General features: G+C 38.7%; 1 protein-coding gene across 4 annotated transcripts in view; it reads right to left on the bottom strand.

The window, feature by feature from the left end:
- The window catches only part of LOC146454154 (brevican core protein-like), a 32883-nt gene that overhangs the window by 2049 nt on the left and 13334 nt on the right, over positions 1-17500 (bottom strand). The window contains exons 3-5 of one of the 4 annotated variants that reach the window (XM_085095771.1): positions 2402-2516; positions 495-645; positions 62-164 (exon numbers count right to left, since the gene is read on the bottom strand). In XM_085095771.1, the coding sequence (XP_084951897.1) occupies positions 62-164; positions 495-645; positions 2402-2516 (369 nt within the window). Of the gene's footprint in view, positions 1-61; positions 165-494; positions 646-2401; positions 2517-13845; positions 13977-14426; positions 14530-14868; positions 15014-17500 lie in introns of those variants that run through there. The other 3 variants (XM_085095770.1, XM_085095773.1, XM_085095772.1) reach the window with 3 other exon arrangements.

Raw genomic sequence — 17500 nt, 5'->3', positions numbered from 1 at the left:
TCCGAAAGGTAGTGAGGTAGCCATTTCAATTGACTAGAGATAACAAGAACGGCGTGGTTACCTTCCTCAAAAACCACCCGGGCTCAGATCCTGTGTTGTCGTGTCTGACGGTCAGCTTGGTCAGTCGTCCCAAGTTTGGTAAAATGACATCAAATGTATCCACACTGAGAGAAAGCAGCCATATGTATCAAAGAGTCCTTAATTTGTGTCGATATTTAATTGAAATTAGAAAATTCTGGTTTTCATTAACGAAACTAAAGAAATATTTAGGCAAAGTAGGAAAATCCTGCAGCGACCTTCTTTATCGTTGCACCTAAATAAGACGCTAAGTATCCATAAAATATAAAGACATTCTCTGTGATACCTTAGGGCTATCCACTACAGTGTTGAGAAGCATTGCATCACTCAAAAGCTGATGTTGCGGTAAGTCTTTTTGCTAGCTGTTTTCAGGTGGTTAAACGGAAGGTCGTGTTTTTATAAGTAACATTACTTGCCTGTCCCGATCGAACGCGTCATTGGTTCCTACCAATTCTACTTCTCCTGAGTTTTGCATGTCACCAAATATCTCCACAAACACTCTGGCATCAGTTCCTGCCCATTTTGTGTCTTCTGTGTACACTGTGAGTGTGTAGTTATAGTTTTCATCTAGAAAGCAAGTGTAAGGTTATGATAAAAATATAAAATGGGTTTATTCATACCACAGGTTCTTGATCAAATGGGAGCTATTACAGTACTCTGTCATCACAATTTACCTAAGAACACGGATTTCGAATTTTAATCAGTATTTCGAAACGCTTGGTCCCTACCATAAAGAAAACATTCCCAATTCGTGAGCAATTTCAACCAAACAATTTGTTTTGATAAGCCAGATCAGTGTTAAGTAAAATTTGATGTTACGGTAGCAACCAAATTTGGACGATAGGTGTGTTTAGCGGAGGCCCATAGCTAAGAGATTTTGGTAAACCCATTAGTGTCAGAAAGTTTGGTTTGGGTATGACGTCACTTCCATCCGACCGTCCGTACGTACGTACGTGCGCTGCCCTGTGTAAGCGAATAGAGATGAGACACTCAATCCCTGTGCTGCAGCCCTCTTTTTTTTTTTTTTGCTGGGAAGTTCCATCGCCAACTGCGTGAGAAAGAGCACTGCGACCTGGTGGCAGGACAAACAAATTGACTGGCACCACATCAGAATCTTAAAGTAAGATAATTTTACTCCGATCCGGTGCAATGAAACATTGGATTTTTCCTCTTGAAGTGAAATGTTTCGCTCAATTGACGTTTTAAAAGGAACAAAAAATTCAGCAATGGAATAAAAGGACTGGTTATTCTCAGAAGAAGCGAGTCTATTCATGTGATTTTATTGAAAAAACTTTGCTGTTTTGCATACTATTGTTTTTCTTCCAGTTTTGACACTGCAATTTGTTGACCTTAACTTCAGAGCAGTCAATTGGCGGATGGTAGACTGCACAAGTTTGCCCTGAAATTCGAAGCATTTGATCCCCTCGTCGATCACTAAGTTCGAATCTCATTATAATGAGTAGTTGTCTCCAATTAGTGAAAGGTTTTTAAGCAACACGGATGTTACGGGATTGTAATTTCAGATATGCCTTTTATGCAACAGTGGCTGTAGTCATAGATCTCAGGTTGATGTTTGTAACTAACTTTTGTTTCAATGATTTCGTAGGTGTTCCGTCTAAAGTCCTAGTTTTAGTTGTTCTTCCTTTAAACGTTTACAAAGAACTCGATTTAGGTATTTCTTGATATTTTGTATTTTCTCCTATCTCCGGTGAAGCCCACGTTGTAGGAACAAGCGTAAGAATTCCATATATGTCGTAGCAGTTGACGTTTACATCATAGACAGAGGGAGAAACATTGCAATCATTAAAGGAAACCTCCACTCTTGAAATAAATTAACGTTAAATTCTTGAAAATACAATCTAATTTCAAATTTTGTTGGAAAACGTGGAAAAATATTTCTGTGTCGGACAAAACAGAATTTGATTATCGCTTATTTTTCATTTAAATTTCCCGGGCACCGCCATCTTGGATTTCATGAGATAATACGTTTGCGCAATTGTTTCACACAAAAGAACTTTTGCTTATTGGCAATAGCGGCAGCCGTTTGACGTCATGAAATACAAAATGGCGGCGTCCGGGTAATTTAAAAAGGAAAATAGGCGATAATCATGTCTACTTTTTGGCAAACTTGAATGCCGCTTCTACTTTTTAAACTAAAATTTAGAATTTAGACACTTTTTTCGATAATTTGCCGTCAATTTGTTGTCGGGGTGGAAGTTCCCTTTAATATCCATCAAAGAAACATATGTTTGTCAGCCAGTACAACTGCGAGTTCCTCTAGAATAGGAGGGCAACAAAATACTTTTTAACCCAGTTAGGTTACCCCCTTCACAATGGTGGCCACTGAATCCCTTGGGACAAACACAACGATATCCTTTGTCTGTAAAGCCTGACTGGCAAATACCGTTGTTCCGGCATGGCATCTTCCCACAGGAATTCTGCAAAACAGGAAGAAAACAACAACGAGAAAATCTATAGTATGTAAATAAACTAACAAAGTACAGATCGCTCAGAAGGTTTAATTAAGCTAGTCAGAATAAAAATTTCCTTTTTTTTCTTACGAAAACTTAAAAGTTTTAGAATGCGATTTTCCCATCATAGGCGTCAGAGTCTCAGCGAAAACAGCCACTCTTTCTGCTAGTTCACGTCTCTCAACTATGCCGTCTTCTATAGATTTGCGCCTGTGTACGGGAGCTCTAAGATGAGGGAAAATGTAATTTTTTGGCCAAGTAGCGAAAGAGTGTGACCGAATTATTTACGAGATTCTTTTGCGGACTGGTCCGTCAGCTTTGATTTCCTGTAGCATAAAACTCCATCTTCGTTTTCAAACTTTTGTTACACAGTCGTAAAAAAAGTCGCACATTAATTACACCCCATATTCCAGGGGTTAAAGCAAATTGCTTAACATGACATTGCTAGAGAAGCCGTCTCAACTTTAGAGTCCGTCATGCAGTCTTTTCACTATAATGGTCTCCACAGACTAGATATTTAGTTGTCGACAACTATTTGTTATCGATAAGTAAATCGGCAACTAAAAAACGTAGTGTGTGAGATGATTCGTCGACAACTAAACGCTAAATTTTTAATAGTCGACAACTAGGCAGATTCCTTTTTAGAAAAGGAAAATTGTTTTAGTTGTCGACAGCGACATTTTTGTCCGTTTTTCCGTGTGTGGGAATCGTTGGCTTAGTTGCCAACTCACAGCGAAAACAGGGGAAGCAAAGGCTACATTGCGAATGAACGCCTTGTTAAGGAAACTTTTTGCTTAATCATTGAAAGATAGTAAAAAAAAAACAAAGTAAATCTTCTTTCACGCGCCCCAATATTGAAACGTACCGCGTTTTAAGCATGGGTAGTGACCGCTGGAATGACTTTAGACATCAACAACTAACGCCCCAATGTGTAAAATGCTTGCATCGGACACAAAAAGTTGTCGATAACAGATAGTTGTCGACAACTATCTAGACAAGTATATGTCTAGTCTGAGGAGGCCCTAATTTCGCCTTTGTTCTACGCGTGTGTGTGTGTTTTTTTACATGCCCCGAATTATCTGAGCAGGTGCTCATTATTTCGCAAACGCGCTTCCCAACTTATTAGACTGCTTAACATGCGAATATAGTGCGCGTGATTTACTCCCAAAGCATATTCTTCGCGCGCTAAATCTCACTAACAAGTTAACGGTTTCTCTGGCGGCACTGTAAGAATTTTTTATTATCTAAGGCTTGATTAGCCGGCGTTTGTGAACGCTTAAAATCAGACATTACACGCGACAAGTTTGAGATTCGTCATGGTCAAATTTTCCGTTACCCTCACCTTTGCTCCCCTGTAGAAATAGGATGTATCATCCTTAAACTCGCTGTCGTGCTCCAAATGAGTGGAGTTATTCAACTCACATCTGTGTTTTACCTTCCCATTTTCTGGATTCTTTCTAAAGTTAAAGCTGACGCAGTTGGGCTTCAGCTCACAGAGATCCATGTCGAGTACGTCGATGACTTTTATCGTGTGATTCGTCAGACGTTTGTTCGCAAAGAAGAAGGAAGCTGGAAACTCCATTGAGCGAAATTCTCATGAAAAAATCAAATGAAGATGTATCCTTAAATTTCCTTAGGAGGAACTGTTTGAGGTGGCCAGTGGGGACCTTCAGATTCAGTGACTACCAGACGATATTGAGCACGTGGGTACGACTTTTTAAATAAAGTTCACGACTTCACGCGTACTGTAGATAATCACTTGTCAGACCAATCTTGTTTCTAAGATGTCCTTATCTCCCGGAAAACAACGGGAAGAAGTGAGGGTTTTGGGGGACGTGATGGGGCTTAAAATATGAAAGTCGTACTCGTGCTCAATCTTGAGTCGTTTTCAGATCTGAAGGTCCGTATTAAAGGGGCAGTGTCACTTATTTTAAGCGTCACTATGAATAGCCAAAAAAACATATTTGTTTCAATGGAATCATTCAAATAGTGGTAGAGTCTTGTAAACAATAACCCTACCAGTGCACAGAAACTACTTTTAATTATGTTTGGCTCTAAAAGTCTAGGATGGAATTGGATTTCAACTTGATAAAATAGGCCCTTCCTGTGTCTTTTTGGTACAGGTTACAAAGAATTGATTTTGGGTTTTTCTTCCTACGAGAATAATCTTTCAAGGTTTTGAATAATTTATTCTCGATGTTGTAAGAGTAATTTTGTGTCACGAAACAGGCTGTTTGTCCAATTTCTGAGCGGTTTTGACCAAAATACAGCAAAATCTTTTTGACCTTTTGAGCGACGTTTCGACAACCTGACGAAGAATCATTCTCAGAGTCTGCTCAGGTTGTCGAAAGCCGGCTAAGTCAATCTGACCTCAAACAGTCTTTCCAATTCTCAGGACTTAACCCACCCGAGTGATCATAATTTCTCTACTAATGACATGACTTCTGCGTTAATTTACAGTTTGAAAAAGGGAAAAAATAAAAACAGAATAAACAAGACCTAACAAATCGTTGTCCCTTTCCTTCACCTCTCTCAACCCGTTATTCCGGTGGAAACCATCGTTTTCTTTGGCAGAAACCATTTCATAAATTTATATTTAACCATTTATAAATTTTATAAATGTCACAGAATGCAATGTCCTTTGATAGAATTGGAGCTTACGCGAACGTTTGCTCCCCTAAAACTTTAATATAATCTGTTTGATGATAAGCGCTAACCTTAACAGCTTGGTACCTGTTCTTAAACATTTGCCACTAAATGGGATTTATTTACACTCTTTGCTGTTCATTTACGCAAAATATACATTCATTTACGTCAACAGTTGAAACTATACGGCAAATATACGTTCATTAGCACTTCCATGAACTTCTTTAACGCGAATAAACTTTCAATAACGCCACTTGTATATGTATTGATATTCAATAGCATCAACCGATGAACAATTGCACCTTTGGACAATCAAAGATAGGAAAAGCACTTTCAATCTCGCGCAATGGTTAATCATTAACACCGATAGAAAATCAATTGCATGGTATGACAATCAACTGCGTATAAGAGACATACAATAATGCAATTTGCATAGAGACGCACAATCAATTGCACCTTCATACAGTCGTTTATTCGAAATGGTCAATTATTAACGTGAACTGACAAACACGTGTGTAGTAATAACAATCAACTATGGAAAAAGAAATTTCAAAATTGTTCGATAGTAGCGGCAACCGTCAAATAATCTTCCTTAACATCTTCGAAGGCTTGAATAATTCTTTGTCGCTGTTCAAGTAAGATTCTGTTTCTTTGTGGCTTGATTTTCTTCGGTTCTTTCTGTCTCCAATGCGTCTACTTGTTCATACAGCGTATTCTGTTTCTTACAGTACTGTAGATGTGCAGTAAAATGTTTTTCATTTTATATCTGCTTCAGCAAAAGATTGTGCAAAAAAAAGCATAAAATGTTAATGATAATGTATATACTCGTGTTTTTGTTCAGTATTTTAAAATACATGTAACTACAATGAATGACCCTAACAAATTTTTTTTCTTCCTATTGTTTATTCGAAAAATACTTACGTTTGTCAGTTCATGTTAATGATTGACCATTTCGAATAAACGATTGTATGAAGGTGCAATTGATTGTCCCTCCCTATAGGCCTTGGATATGGGCTAAAAATTTAATGAATTCGCTACCACATGTAAACATAACACTCTTCCAAATGCGTGAATAAACGGCTCAGAAGTCCTCATACTATTGATAAGACAATAATTTAATGACTTCACGCTTTAAAGAGTAATAACATTTCTGCTTGCTACGTTTGGGCAATACAATGACAATTTAGAACACAAGAAAAGGAGTATTAGAGGAATTTTTTATATATATCATAGACAAACTATTTCCGTTTCTATCTTATAAAAAAAATGGTAAATTTAATGTCACCATCAGTTCTTGTTTAACACAAGAGCAGATGAATTACATCAAATTAAACTCTTATAAGACTCTCGTTGAATAAGGAAATCTATTATTTGCCCTTATTAAAGCCTTGGGTTCCCAAAATAATTTTTTTTTTTTTCTGGAAAAAAGATCTCTACGCTTTCTTAAACGCGCTCTTTGGTAATTTGCATATGTACAATTCCGCCATTCCATGAAAATATTTAAATTAAAAAACGCTTGAAAATAATACGTTCACGAAGGAAAAAAATTGATTTGAAAAGGTAATATGTGCTTGAAAGAGTACAGGTTTCACAGGAAGTCGAAGTTATGTGGCAAGCGGATTTTTTGCCAGAAATAAATTATAGCTGCAGTTGAAAACAATACGTAATTTAGTAAACACCTGTCAAGTTAACATAGCAAAGATCAAACATCAGTCCGTCTTCTGTAAAGTGTTTTCTTTCGAGAGCTCTTTTAGCTGTGTAAACGTTTTGTCTTCCCGTGTATGATCATATCTTTTTTATGAGTAACGAACGAGGTCTAAAAGCCTTTTGTGTCTCACTAAGAATGTCTCTGATCGTCTCAATGACGGCGACAAAAACCTTAATAAACTTTCGGTTCTTTCTATTTTTATGTCTACTTTTGCAATTGAATTTATTTTGCAGAATGATTCTTATTACAAGTCGAAAGTTATTGACTTCATTTCTTTTAAGTATCCAATAAAAACTTAATTCTCAATGATACTTGATGAAATAATTTACATTTATTGATATTCCCCACTTGTTTACGATGTATTTTTTTTCTATTAATATTCACTCTCGCATTTTTGGGGTTTGAACGATTATAACCTCTAAAGACTCGTCATATTCGTATCAGATAGTCATATATTAGACTTCAGTGTTCAACGTACAAGGAAAGAAAGTAACCCCTAGTTTGACAATAAAGGTCACGTTCGTGTCACTCGGCAAATGGCTGGTCACTTATGTTGCGTCACGAAAACACAAAAAGGCGATAATAATTTGTTCAAAATGAACTTGAATTCATAAGGTGTCAAAGACTTGAAATTAATGCTTAAGGGACGTTCCAGGGGAGGTATATTGTGGTTTGAAGTATTTTTCAGTCACAGCGGCCAAAGAGTTATGCTTTAAAAACCCTTTACAGAATGAAATTAAATGTGGTTTAATATAAATTAAAAATAAATATAAGAAAATAATGGGTTAATTCAACGAAAGAAATGCTCTTACCTTCTGATCGAACTGGAACTGACATTACACAAGCCATCGACACGAGACACAAGAATAGAAAGCGACCCATTTCTTCTTAGAGTGTCAAAAAGCCTCCCGTCTGATCAACAGTCCCAACAAAAAAAGGTTGATTGCTAAGCTAGCTAAGTCAACTAACGTAAGGAACTTTTAGTTCACCCTGCAGACAAACCAACATCTGCCAAAATGTAGTTTCCCAACAATGGGAGCTATAAATTTACAGTTGTCGTACCTCAGCCAATGGAGTGTATGTTTATGAATGTTTGATAAGACTCATCTTGACGTAACTAGTCGTGTGGTTGTGTTTGTTAATAGAACACTAACACTTCCCGTTAGCAGGTTTACATTTTTTTTTGAGAGTAGCTTTTGAATAATGGAAGGACCACCTGTACAAACAGTAGCAAAGTGAAGCCGGATCTTGGTGTAGATCTGGATCAGTAATGTTGAACAAAACGTAAACCCAAATGATCGGACAGCTACAAAGGGTAATTCAATCGCCCAATATTTCGGTTAGACAAAAATAACCCTCTTCAGGGACTGCAAAAAGCGAAGTAAAATTGAAAATAAACGGTTACAATACTTAAAATAATACTAATGAAAAGTTAAGATTGATTGATAAACATAGAAAGCAAAAACGTGTACAGAAGCCATTATAAAATAGAGATATAAACAGAGGTCTCATCTGCTACCGTAATTTTTGAATTTTATTGCCTTAAACGTTATATCTGCTGCCGCAAAATGGTCCAGGTTCGCCCTTCTTTTGGTTTTCTTCGATTTCTTGGTGGGAAATGGCCATCTTATCGCGGTACCAGAGCTGGACGACAAGTGAAGGAGCGAGAAGTTTATCGTCACCGCCATATTGCACTTATTTCACCAAGGTCAGCCAACCATGGCCCCTACCGTTTGAAGTCTAGTTACAAATACTGTAATAACGCCAACCTTCTCGCTATTCCACCTGCACCATCTAAAGCCGAACCTGCAAAGTCATCAAAGCTATTTATGCCGTCGTTCTTTCTTTCCAACGTCATGTCACTGGCGCCGAAAATAGATGAGTCCGTGAAGTCGTCCATTATGCAGATTTTGACCTCAGGTATGCATAACAGAGACTTGGCTCAAAGACCACATTGACAATAATATTGTCGCTATTTCTGGCTATAACGTGATCCGCCGAGATCGAACTGAAGCAGTGCATGGGGGAGTGTGTCTGTACATTAAAGAGTCTATCCAATTCAAGATCATTGAGGACAAATACGGCCTTCGCGTCTCCCAAGGGGCATTACCAGCATTATTGTTGGAGTTGTTTATCATTCTCCGAGCGCCGCGGATTCGCCTATGCTGGATTATTTGTATCACTGTTTATCTTTGGTTGAGGCTCGCTTTCCTGGCTGCGGGATAATTTTACTTGGTGACTTCAATAAAACTTTGTTAAAGAAATCTTCGCGCCTTAGTAATAGCTTTAATTTGAAGCAAATCGTTACCTTTTCAACCCGCAACAGAAATACCTTAGATCCGGTGTTAACAAATGTGAAGGAGTTCTATGCTCCTCCGATCCAGCGCCCTGCTCTCGGTTTGTCCGATCATTTTTCTGTGGAAGTTCAGCCGCTCGCGCGTTCCCAACAACCAAGAACTAAACTCACCGTGAAATCGAGGGACTTACGGCCTACAATGCGTATGGCTATGCGCACGTATCTTGAAAATGTGGACGTTAAGACACTTATCGATAGTAAAGATTCTTGCAAGGGCAAAGTGGAAATGTTGGAGACCATAGTTAAGACCGGAATGGACATTCTCCTCCCCCTGAAGTCTAAGTCGGTACAGACCAACGCGCCGCCCTGGGTCAATCAACAATTGAAGGGTCTCATTCACAGCCGCCAAAAGGCCCTTGCTCAAGGCGACCAGGAGCAGTACCGCACCCTACGAAATCGCATTAATCGCGAGAAGAAAGCATGCCGCGCAAAGTTCTATAACTCCAAGGTTGAACATCTGAAGGACTGTAAACCCGCCGTTTGGTGGCGTGAGGTAAAGAAGCTCAGTGGTACGTCAGACGCAGCTTCAAGAGGCGCTAATCCAGCTACCCTCTACCAACATATTGATTGTGGTCAGAGAGGTTCGCCTCCAAGCACAATAGACATTGCTAACACCATCAACCAGGCGTTCTTGGCTCCTATGCGCGTCTTTACCCCCCCCCCCCCCCCCCCTTTCCTTTCACCTAACACCTCAACCAACACTGACCAGGAGAGTGCTTTCCAGGTATCAGAATTCTCTGTTTTAAAGAAGCTATCTGCCTTAAATCCAACTAAGGCAACCGGTCCGGACGGAATCCCCGGTTGGCTTCTTAAAGAGAATGCGGATTTACTAGCACTGCCTGTAACTGATATCCTTAACTGTTCGTTTAAGGAAGCACGGTTGCCTCAGTCTTGGAAGGACGCTAACATCACTCCAGTACCAAAGCAGAATCCAATATACGATGTAAACAAACATCTACGTCCAATATCCCTGACTCCCGTGCTTTCTAAGGTTGCTGAAGATTTCGTCGCGGAGAGTTTCCTCAAGCCTGTTGTTTTGGCGAAAGTGGATGTACGGCAGTTTGGGACTGTGCCAGGTTCCAGTACGACACAGGCACTAATAAGCATGGTCCACTCGTGGCTTAGTGCTACGGATGGGAACGGTGCAACTGTCAGAACCATCCTGTTTGACTTCCGCAAGGCGTTTGACCTTATTGACCACCAGATCCTAGTTCAGAAGCTCATTTCATACGATCTTCCAAGCGGAATAATTGACTGGATAGTGGACTTTCTGTCCTGTCGCCGCCAGCCTGTTAAACTTAGTCAGGACTGTTACTCGGAGTGGGGGGCCATCCCATCAGGGGTCCCACAGGGCACAAAACTTGGCCCCTGGTTATTTACTATTATGATAAACGACCTCATCATCCCGGGTACAGACATGTGGAAATATGTCGATGACTCCACTATTTCTGAAACAGTCATGAAGTTTGAGGTCAGCAAAGTCCAACAAGCGGTTGACGAACTCGCGACGCAAGCTTCTGCTGATAAGTTCCAACTAAATGAAACCAAGTGCAAGGAACTGCGTATAACATTCAGTCACTCTAGAAAGAACTTTGATACAATTAAGGTTAATGGTTAGGACTTAGAGTGTGTAGAGCAAGCAAAGATCTTAGGTTTACAGATATCTTGCGATCTTACGTGGAATAACCACGTATCCGAAGTTGTAAAGAAAGTAAACAAGCGCCTGTATTTTTTGCGTCAGCTTAAGCGTGCACAAGTCAGGTCGGAGGAACTTTTGCTCTTCTATTTGACTTGTATTAGGCCTGTCACTGAATACGCATGCCCTGTTTATCATCATAGCCTCCCTCAATACCTTTCAGTAGATCTTGAGAGATGTCAAAGGCGAGCTTTGCGTATTATATATCCAGATTGTTCGTACAATGAGGCGCTTCTTTTGACTGGTCTAGTTCCCTTACACAACCGCCGCGAGTTCTTATATGATAAGCTTTTTAATTCCATCCTGTCTAATCCCTCGCACAAGCTGTATAGCTTACTGCCTCCCTAGAATGAGTGCGAAGTCAATTTAAGGAGTCAGCACTCTTTTACTACACGGCGCCTCCACACCATTTGTACTCGAAATAGTTTTATCTATCACTATGTCCATAAGGCAATGATGTAATATTGTTTTCTCTTAATTATATATTTTTGTCCTTTTATATTAGTTCTTCTTAGCCATGTATTTTATTGTAGTATATATTTTATTGTAAATCAAACGTAATTCAGCCTGTGGCTGCAAGGTTCTTGATAAATAAACTATCTATCTATCTATCTATCTATCTATCTATCTATCTATCTATCTATCTATCTATCTATCTATCTATCTATCTATCTATCTTTCTATCTGCTAGATTAAGTTTCATTGCGTCTGTTCATCCCATAGGGTTCAAGATTCTTGCCTTATTTTCATAAAGAGTTGTAAACTACATCACTGCCCTCTCTTGCAATAGGACTTATCATCGTGGAATGTCTGGTTCGGATCAACGGAGCTGATCAGGTGATTTGGCCTCCGTAAAGAGATTCAAGCTCTGGCATTTCAAGAATTAGCCTTTCGCTATATCCATTTCCACTTTCCCCCGACAACGCATCACAGTTTCTTTAGAAACCAAAGCCCTTATCCAGAAATCGTGATTATTTCTCTTGACACTAAAGATCAGTCCATGTATTCACCTTCAGTACTGCCGCCATTATATAGTAAGGTTACATAAACCTCTATAACCGCATTGCGTTTAAAGAATCATTACTGTTTACTGCTGTAGTGTAGCTTTATCGTGTCATTGAATAAGTAGAAACTTTTGTCATGTACTGCATTTTACGAACTCGTTAAAAACGCTAGAAACGAAATTATCATGAACTCCTTGGACTAGAAACAAACCTTGTAAGCGGATAGTTATTCGGCTTACTTTAAACCTGAAGGTGGCTGCTAGAGTTAGCTCTGCAATGCATGTCGAAGCGCTAAAGTAAAGTAAAGGAGAACACACGAGGCAAACAAAAATTCTTCGACTTTTTAACCGGGGGCCGTGAGTTTGATTCCTGCTGAGGTCTAAGATTTTATTTTTTGCCTTCTGTGGTCTGCTATTTCCTTACTTGGGCTAAATCTCGGTAGGAAGTTGATTGGTTTACATAATTACTTCAACATAAGCTGCAGAGTGATTATTTGATCCATCATTGGTGTCATTAGTGCTAGTGGAACAACATTCCATTTTAACGCCCGACGTACCTACTGACGACTAAGAGAGGGTGTTCATGACTTTGGGAACATTTGGAAATTTATTTGGCTTTAGTAACGAAAAGGTGCTGGAGAGTGAAAGACACCTTGCTATGAGCATTATATTCATTTTATCCATTTTTTTTTTTAAACGCAATCTCAAAACAGCTACAAAAAAGGCTAACAATACTCTATGCTATCTCCCATGGCCCGAGACCATAAATATCTTTATATGGGCCACGTACCTTATAATTAAGAGCAGAAACTTCTTTCTTCTCGGAGTAGAAGAGCTGAATGACTCGATAGTAAATGACAACCGCACATGTCACACAACCTAACAGGGGGTAACAAGCAATTGAAATGCCCTGACGCCTTGGCATTAGCCCGGATGTTGTCACGCCATCAGGCCGCTAATTACATAAAATAAAACCAGGCGAAGAAAGCATACGATTCCTAATTGCAAGCAAATTTTGCATTTACTTACAACGTTACAATGTAGCAGATAGGAAAAAAATGTTGGTAATGAGATACAAGTTTTACAGTTCATTACAATGTAAATTATAATCATACTATATACAAGAGCCCATTCCTCATTTTTCCATTGCAAAAACATCTTGGTTTGAAATTCTTTTACAACTGTCTTCTTATCAAAGCACTTACAGGCGAAGACATAATGCCTTACAGCTGTGCAGTGTTTTCAATGTATATATTTTATTAGTTATATAGTTAATTTATCTCTGTTTACTGTCTTTTTCTCTTCTCTCTTGTGTTTCTAACAGAATAGTGTGAAATTAAATGATTTGATGTGAATTGATATGTCGTTTATGTTAGTGATATTCCTTAAGTAATGCCCAATAATTATAGAAACGTAAGCGATTGTGAACCCTCAGTGACTAAGGGCCTAATAAGGATGTCATTAAGTGACTCGACATACCTTACAATGCAGGTCCCGGGACTTCATGAGCAAGAGATGAAGAGAGCATCCAATAACCAAATATCTTTTATTAACGCAGTTACACAGTATGAGAAAAAAATACAAAGTAGACCAGGACAACAGGGCACAAAAAAAAAATAAAATAAAAAAGGTCAGTGATCTTCTAACGAAATACAGTAAAATTCCCGTGACAGTATCCTTTTAAGCAGGGACTTTTCAATTAATATCGCCTCCAATTTTACTGAATGTTTTAGTTTCTTAGGCGACATTAGGGGTTAAATGGTAAAGATTTGAAATGACCACATCTTTCTTCTACAAAAGAGAAAATGCTTCTTGACTACCTTAATCACAAAGACTTTCAGATTACAAGTTTTTTTAGGGAGACCATGCAAACATCCTTATTGTGTCATTCAATTGCCTTGACTCAAGAAGGAAGATGTCTGAAACGGAGACAACGGCTTCTTGTTGGGTAGACTCTTTATCCAACATGAGCACACAAATGAAACATCCGCGCCTTCTGTAGCATTTCGCACAATAATCTGGGTGAAAATAACAATGTTTATTACATTAGCATAAACAGACTCTTTCAATACTACTGCATTGCATTTTGTTTAAAAAGTAACACCAGAGGATTCACTAGCAACCCTTGTAGCTTTATTGATGTCACAATAAGCGTGCCCTAATGAAGGGTTCCCCTCCATCGATTGAAAATCGGTCGGTATAAAGGGAAGGAAAAAAGCGCGTTTGTGGGTGGATGATTAATTGAAAATAGTAAGAAATCAGAATACATTAACAATGCGGAGTTGATCTACTGCCTCTTTAGTACCTCTCCTTTAATCTTTCATTTAATAAGCAACTCTTATGTTGTTCTTTAGGTCTAGGGTACTCTTGTTACTGATGTCACCAAAGTTAATGAGGTACACGACGTTCCGATAGGTAGTGGGCTAGCCATTTCAACTGACTAGAGATAACAAGAGCGACATGGTTACCTTGCTCAAAAACCAATTCGGCCACTCTCCTCCGTTGTCGTGTCTGACCGTCAGTTTGGTCAGTTGTCCCAAGTTTGGTAAAATGAAATCAAATGTATCCACACTGAAAGAAAGCAGCAATGTGTATCAAAAAGTCGTCAATTTGTGTCGATATTTAATTGAAATTCAAAACTTCTGGTTTTCACTGACGGAACTAAAGAAATATTTGGGGCAAGGTAGGAAAATACTGCAGCGACCTTCGCCGTTATCACGTCGCTGCACCTAAATAAGACGCTAAGTATGTATAAAATATAAATACATTCTCTGTGATACCTTAGGACTATCCACTACAGTGATGAGAAGCATTGCATCACTCAAAAGCTGATGTTGCAGTAAGTCTTTTTGCTAGCTGTATTCAGGTGGGTAAACGGAAGGTTGTATTTTTATAAGAAACGTTAGTCACCTGCCCCGATCGAACGCGTCATTGGTTCCTGCCAATTCTACTTCTCCTGAGTTTTGCATTTCACCAAATATCTCCACAAACACTCTGGTTCCTGCCCAATTTCTGCCTCCCGTGTACACAGTGACTTTGTAGTTATAGTTTTCATCTAAAAATCAAGTGTAAGTTTATGGCAGAAATAGGAAGTGGGGATATTTATGCCACAGGCTGCTTGATCAGATGGGAGCCATTACATTACTCCGTCATTACAATTTACCTTAAGAACACGGAGTTAATAATTAATTGAATCCGTATTTCGAAACGCTGGGTCCTTACCAGAGAGAAAAGCTTCACAATCTGTCAGAAATTTCAACCAAACAAGTTGTTATGGTAAGCCATGAACAATGTTAAGGTGGCAACCAATTTGGACGACACGTGTTTTTAGAAATTGGAATGTTTAAGCCTTTTTTAGTGAACACTTATAATAGTAAGCTTTGTTCACTTACCTTAAAATAAATATACAATGGATTTACATTTAGACTAAAGTTAAAAATATACAATTTAATTATAAACAAAGAACCCTTACGGCCGGTGCCATAAAGGAGTTTGCATGTCTTTGGGTTCTAGACCTTGGTATTTTCTCTGGGCCTTGTGTCGATCTTACACTTGTGACATTTCTCAGGGTAACTTCCGTGTTTTATCACTCAATATGATTTGTGTGTTGTGTTTTCTTCTATTGGCTATATGAGTTTTAGGTCTTTTGCAACTTTCTGAAGTTGTGGGAAAATTGAAAGATGCAACATGGACGTCATCTTGATATTTAAATTGTAACCCAGTTATCAAGGTTTAGATAAGGATAGTTAATTCCTCTCCTGTTTGGCAGACTTTTCTTTGTCATCGTGACTTGTTTAAACCCATATTCTCCCATCTTAGAAGTGTAAACAAGTACTAATCGAACTGTTAAGGAAAGTAGTTCTCATTGATCTCGGCGAGTACAAGAGTAGTATCCCTAGAGAGACTCAGCAAAACCTAAATACCCCTTGAGATTTCAACAACTCAGTGGTAGGGTAACAAGAATAGTAATCGGGCGGACATACGTTTTGAGCCTTGTTGGGAGAACACAGATGTCTTGTTGCCATTGTGCTGTACCAGTGATTAATAACAACGAAAACGTAATTCCATTTTTAACTTTTTACTAGGCTTACAACAGGCTTACCCTTTTCACAATGATCCCCTCAAATACCGAGAGACAAACACAACGATATCCTTTCTCTGTAAAACCTGACTGGTAATTCCCGTCGTTTCGGCATAGCTGCTTTCCACAAGCGTTCTCCAAAAAAGGAAAATAATAAAGAAAGAGATAATTTAGTTTGTTAACCTTCCAAATGAATTAACCTGGAGTTTTTCAAAATGCGTGTGTTCGAGTCGTTGGAAGAAATGATAAAGACGTATTCAAACCATTAACCTGACTAACCATTGCTTGAAACACATGGCAACACCAAGGTTACACATAATACAGTAATCCACAGATCGGAACTCTCAGAGCGCTTTCCATTTTCCTGAACGGACCAGCCAGACGAGTCGGTCCGTCAATGGATTCTATCAATTTGGAGGGCTGATACCTAATCCCTCGAATTCCTCAAGATGGCACTTTCTGTGAGTAGTGTGCGAACTTTTGAAGCAATCCCGGAAGTGGCATGTAAACTGCCGTTCAACTTGGTGCATTCCGTTTCAAATATCATTGACTTGGTCGACCAGTTCTAGCAAATGGAAAGCGCCCTTAACCTCCACAGATTCAAGAACGATTGTCATTCGAGTAATTTATTCTCAATGTTTTGCACGCTCTCACCAATGCTTGATATATAACCATCTTCAACCCACATTTACTTTATTCACTCAAGTGAAAGCCGGGGATAACGCTCGAAACGTCAACACTCCATGCTCTTTATGGTGGCCAAATTACCTTAACAAACAACTCTTTTAAAAAAAAAAACAAACAAACAAAACAATAATTTGTTTACCAATGTTACCTAAATCTTCTGTGATCACAAGTTTGATTTTTCAGCTAGGTGAAATCTCAGTCAAATATTACGTTGTCGTGCTCCAAATGAGTGGAGTTATTCAACTCACATCTGTGATTTACTTCTCCATTTTCGTGGTCCTTTTTAAAGTTAACGCTGACGCAGTTTGGCTCCTGGTAACACATCAGTTCACAGAGATCCATGTTTAGGACATTTATGATTTTTATGGTGTGATTCATCAGGCGTTTGTCAGCAAAGAAGAAGGCAGCTGGGAATTCCATGGAACGATATTCCTCTGTAAGAGTAAGAAGAGGAATAGGACGATCATAAATATCATTTTTCAATGCGAAATGGGAGTCGATGGTTTAATCCAAACTCGCAACTACATTTTGAAACTCGCAACTACATTCCCCTCCCTATACTGGTGAGATATTTTAACATTGTATCCCGGCACAGTCAGAAATGTGCTTCTGAGGGCGTTATACTTTAATTTTATCTCAGTCGATTAATATAAAGATTTTTGTAGAAGAGCCAAAAGTAAAACCTTAAAAAGCTGCCTTTAGAAAAAAGAAAGATAGATTTTTTTAGTGTTTTTCACGTCAGTCAGCACAAAGGTCTAAACATGTTCATATGTG

This window comes from Pavona decussata, unplaced genomic scaffold, assembly GCF_977016875.1.
Source record: "Pavona decussata unplaced genomic scaffold, jaPavDecu1.1 SCAFFOLD_313, whole genome shotgun sequence".
NCBI classification, from domain to species: Eukaryota; Metazoa; Cnidaria; class Anthozoa; order Scleractinia; family Agariciidae; genus Pavona; species Pavona decussata.
This window is presented reverse-complemented; position numbering and strand designations above follow the sequence as displayed.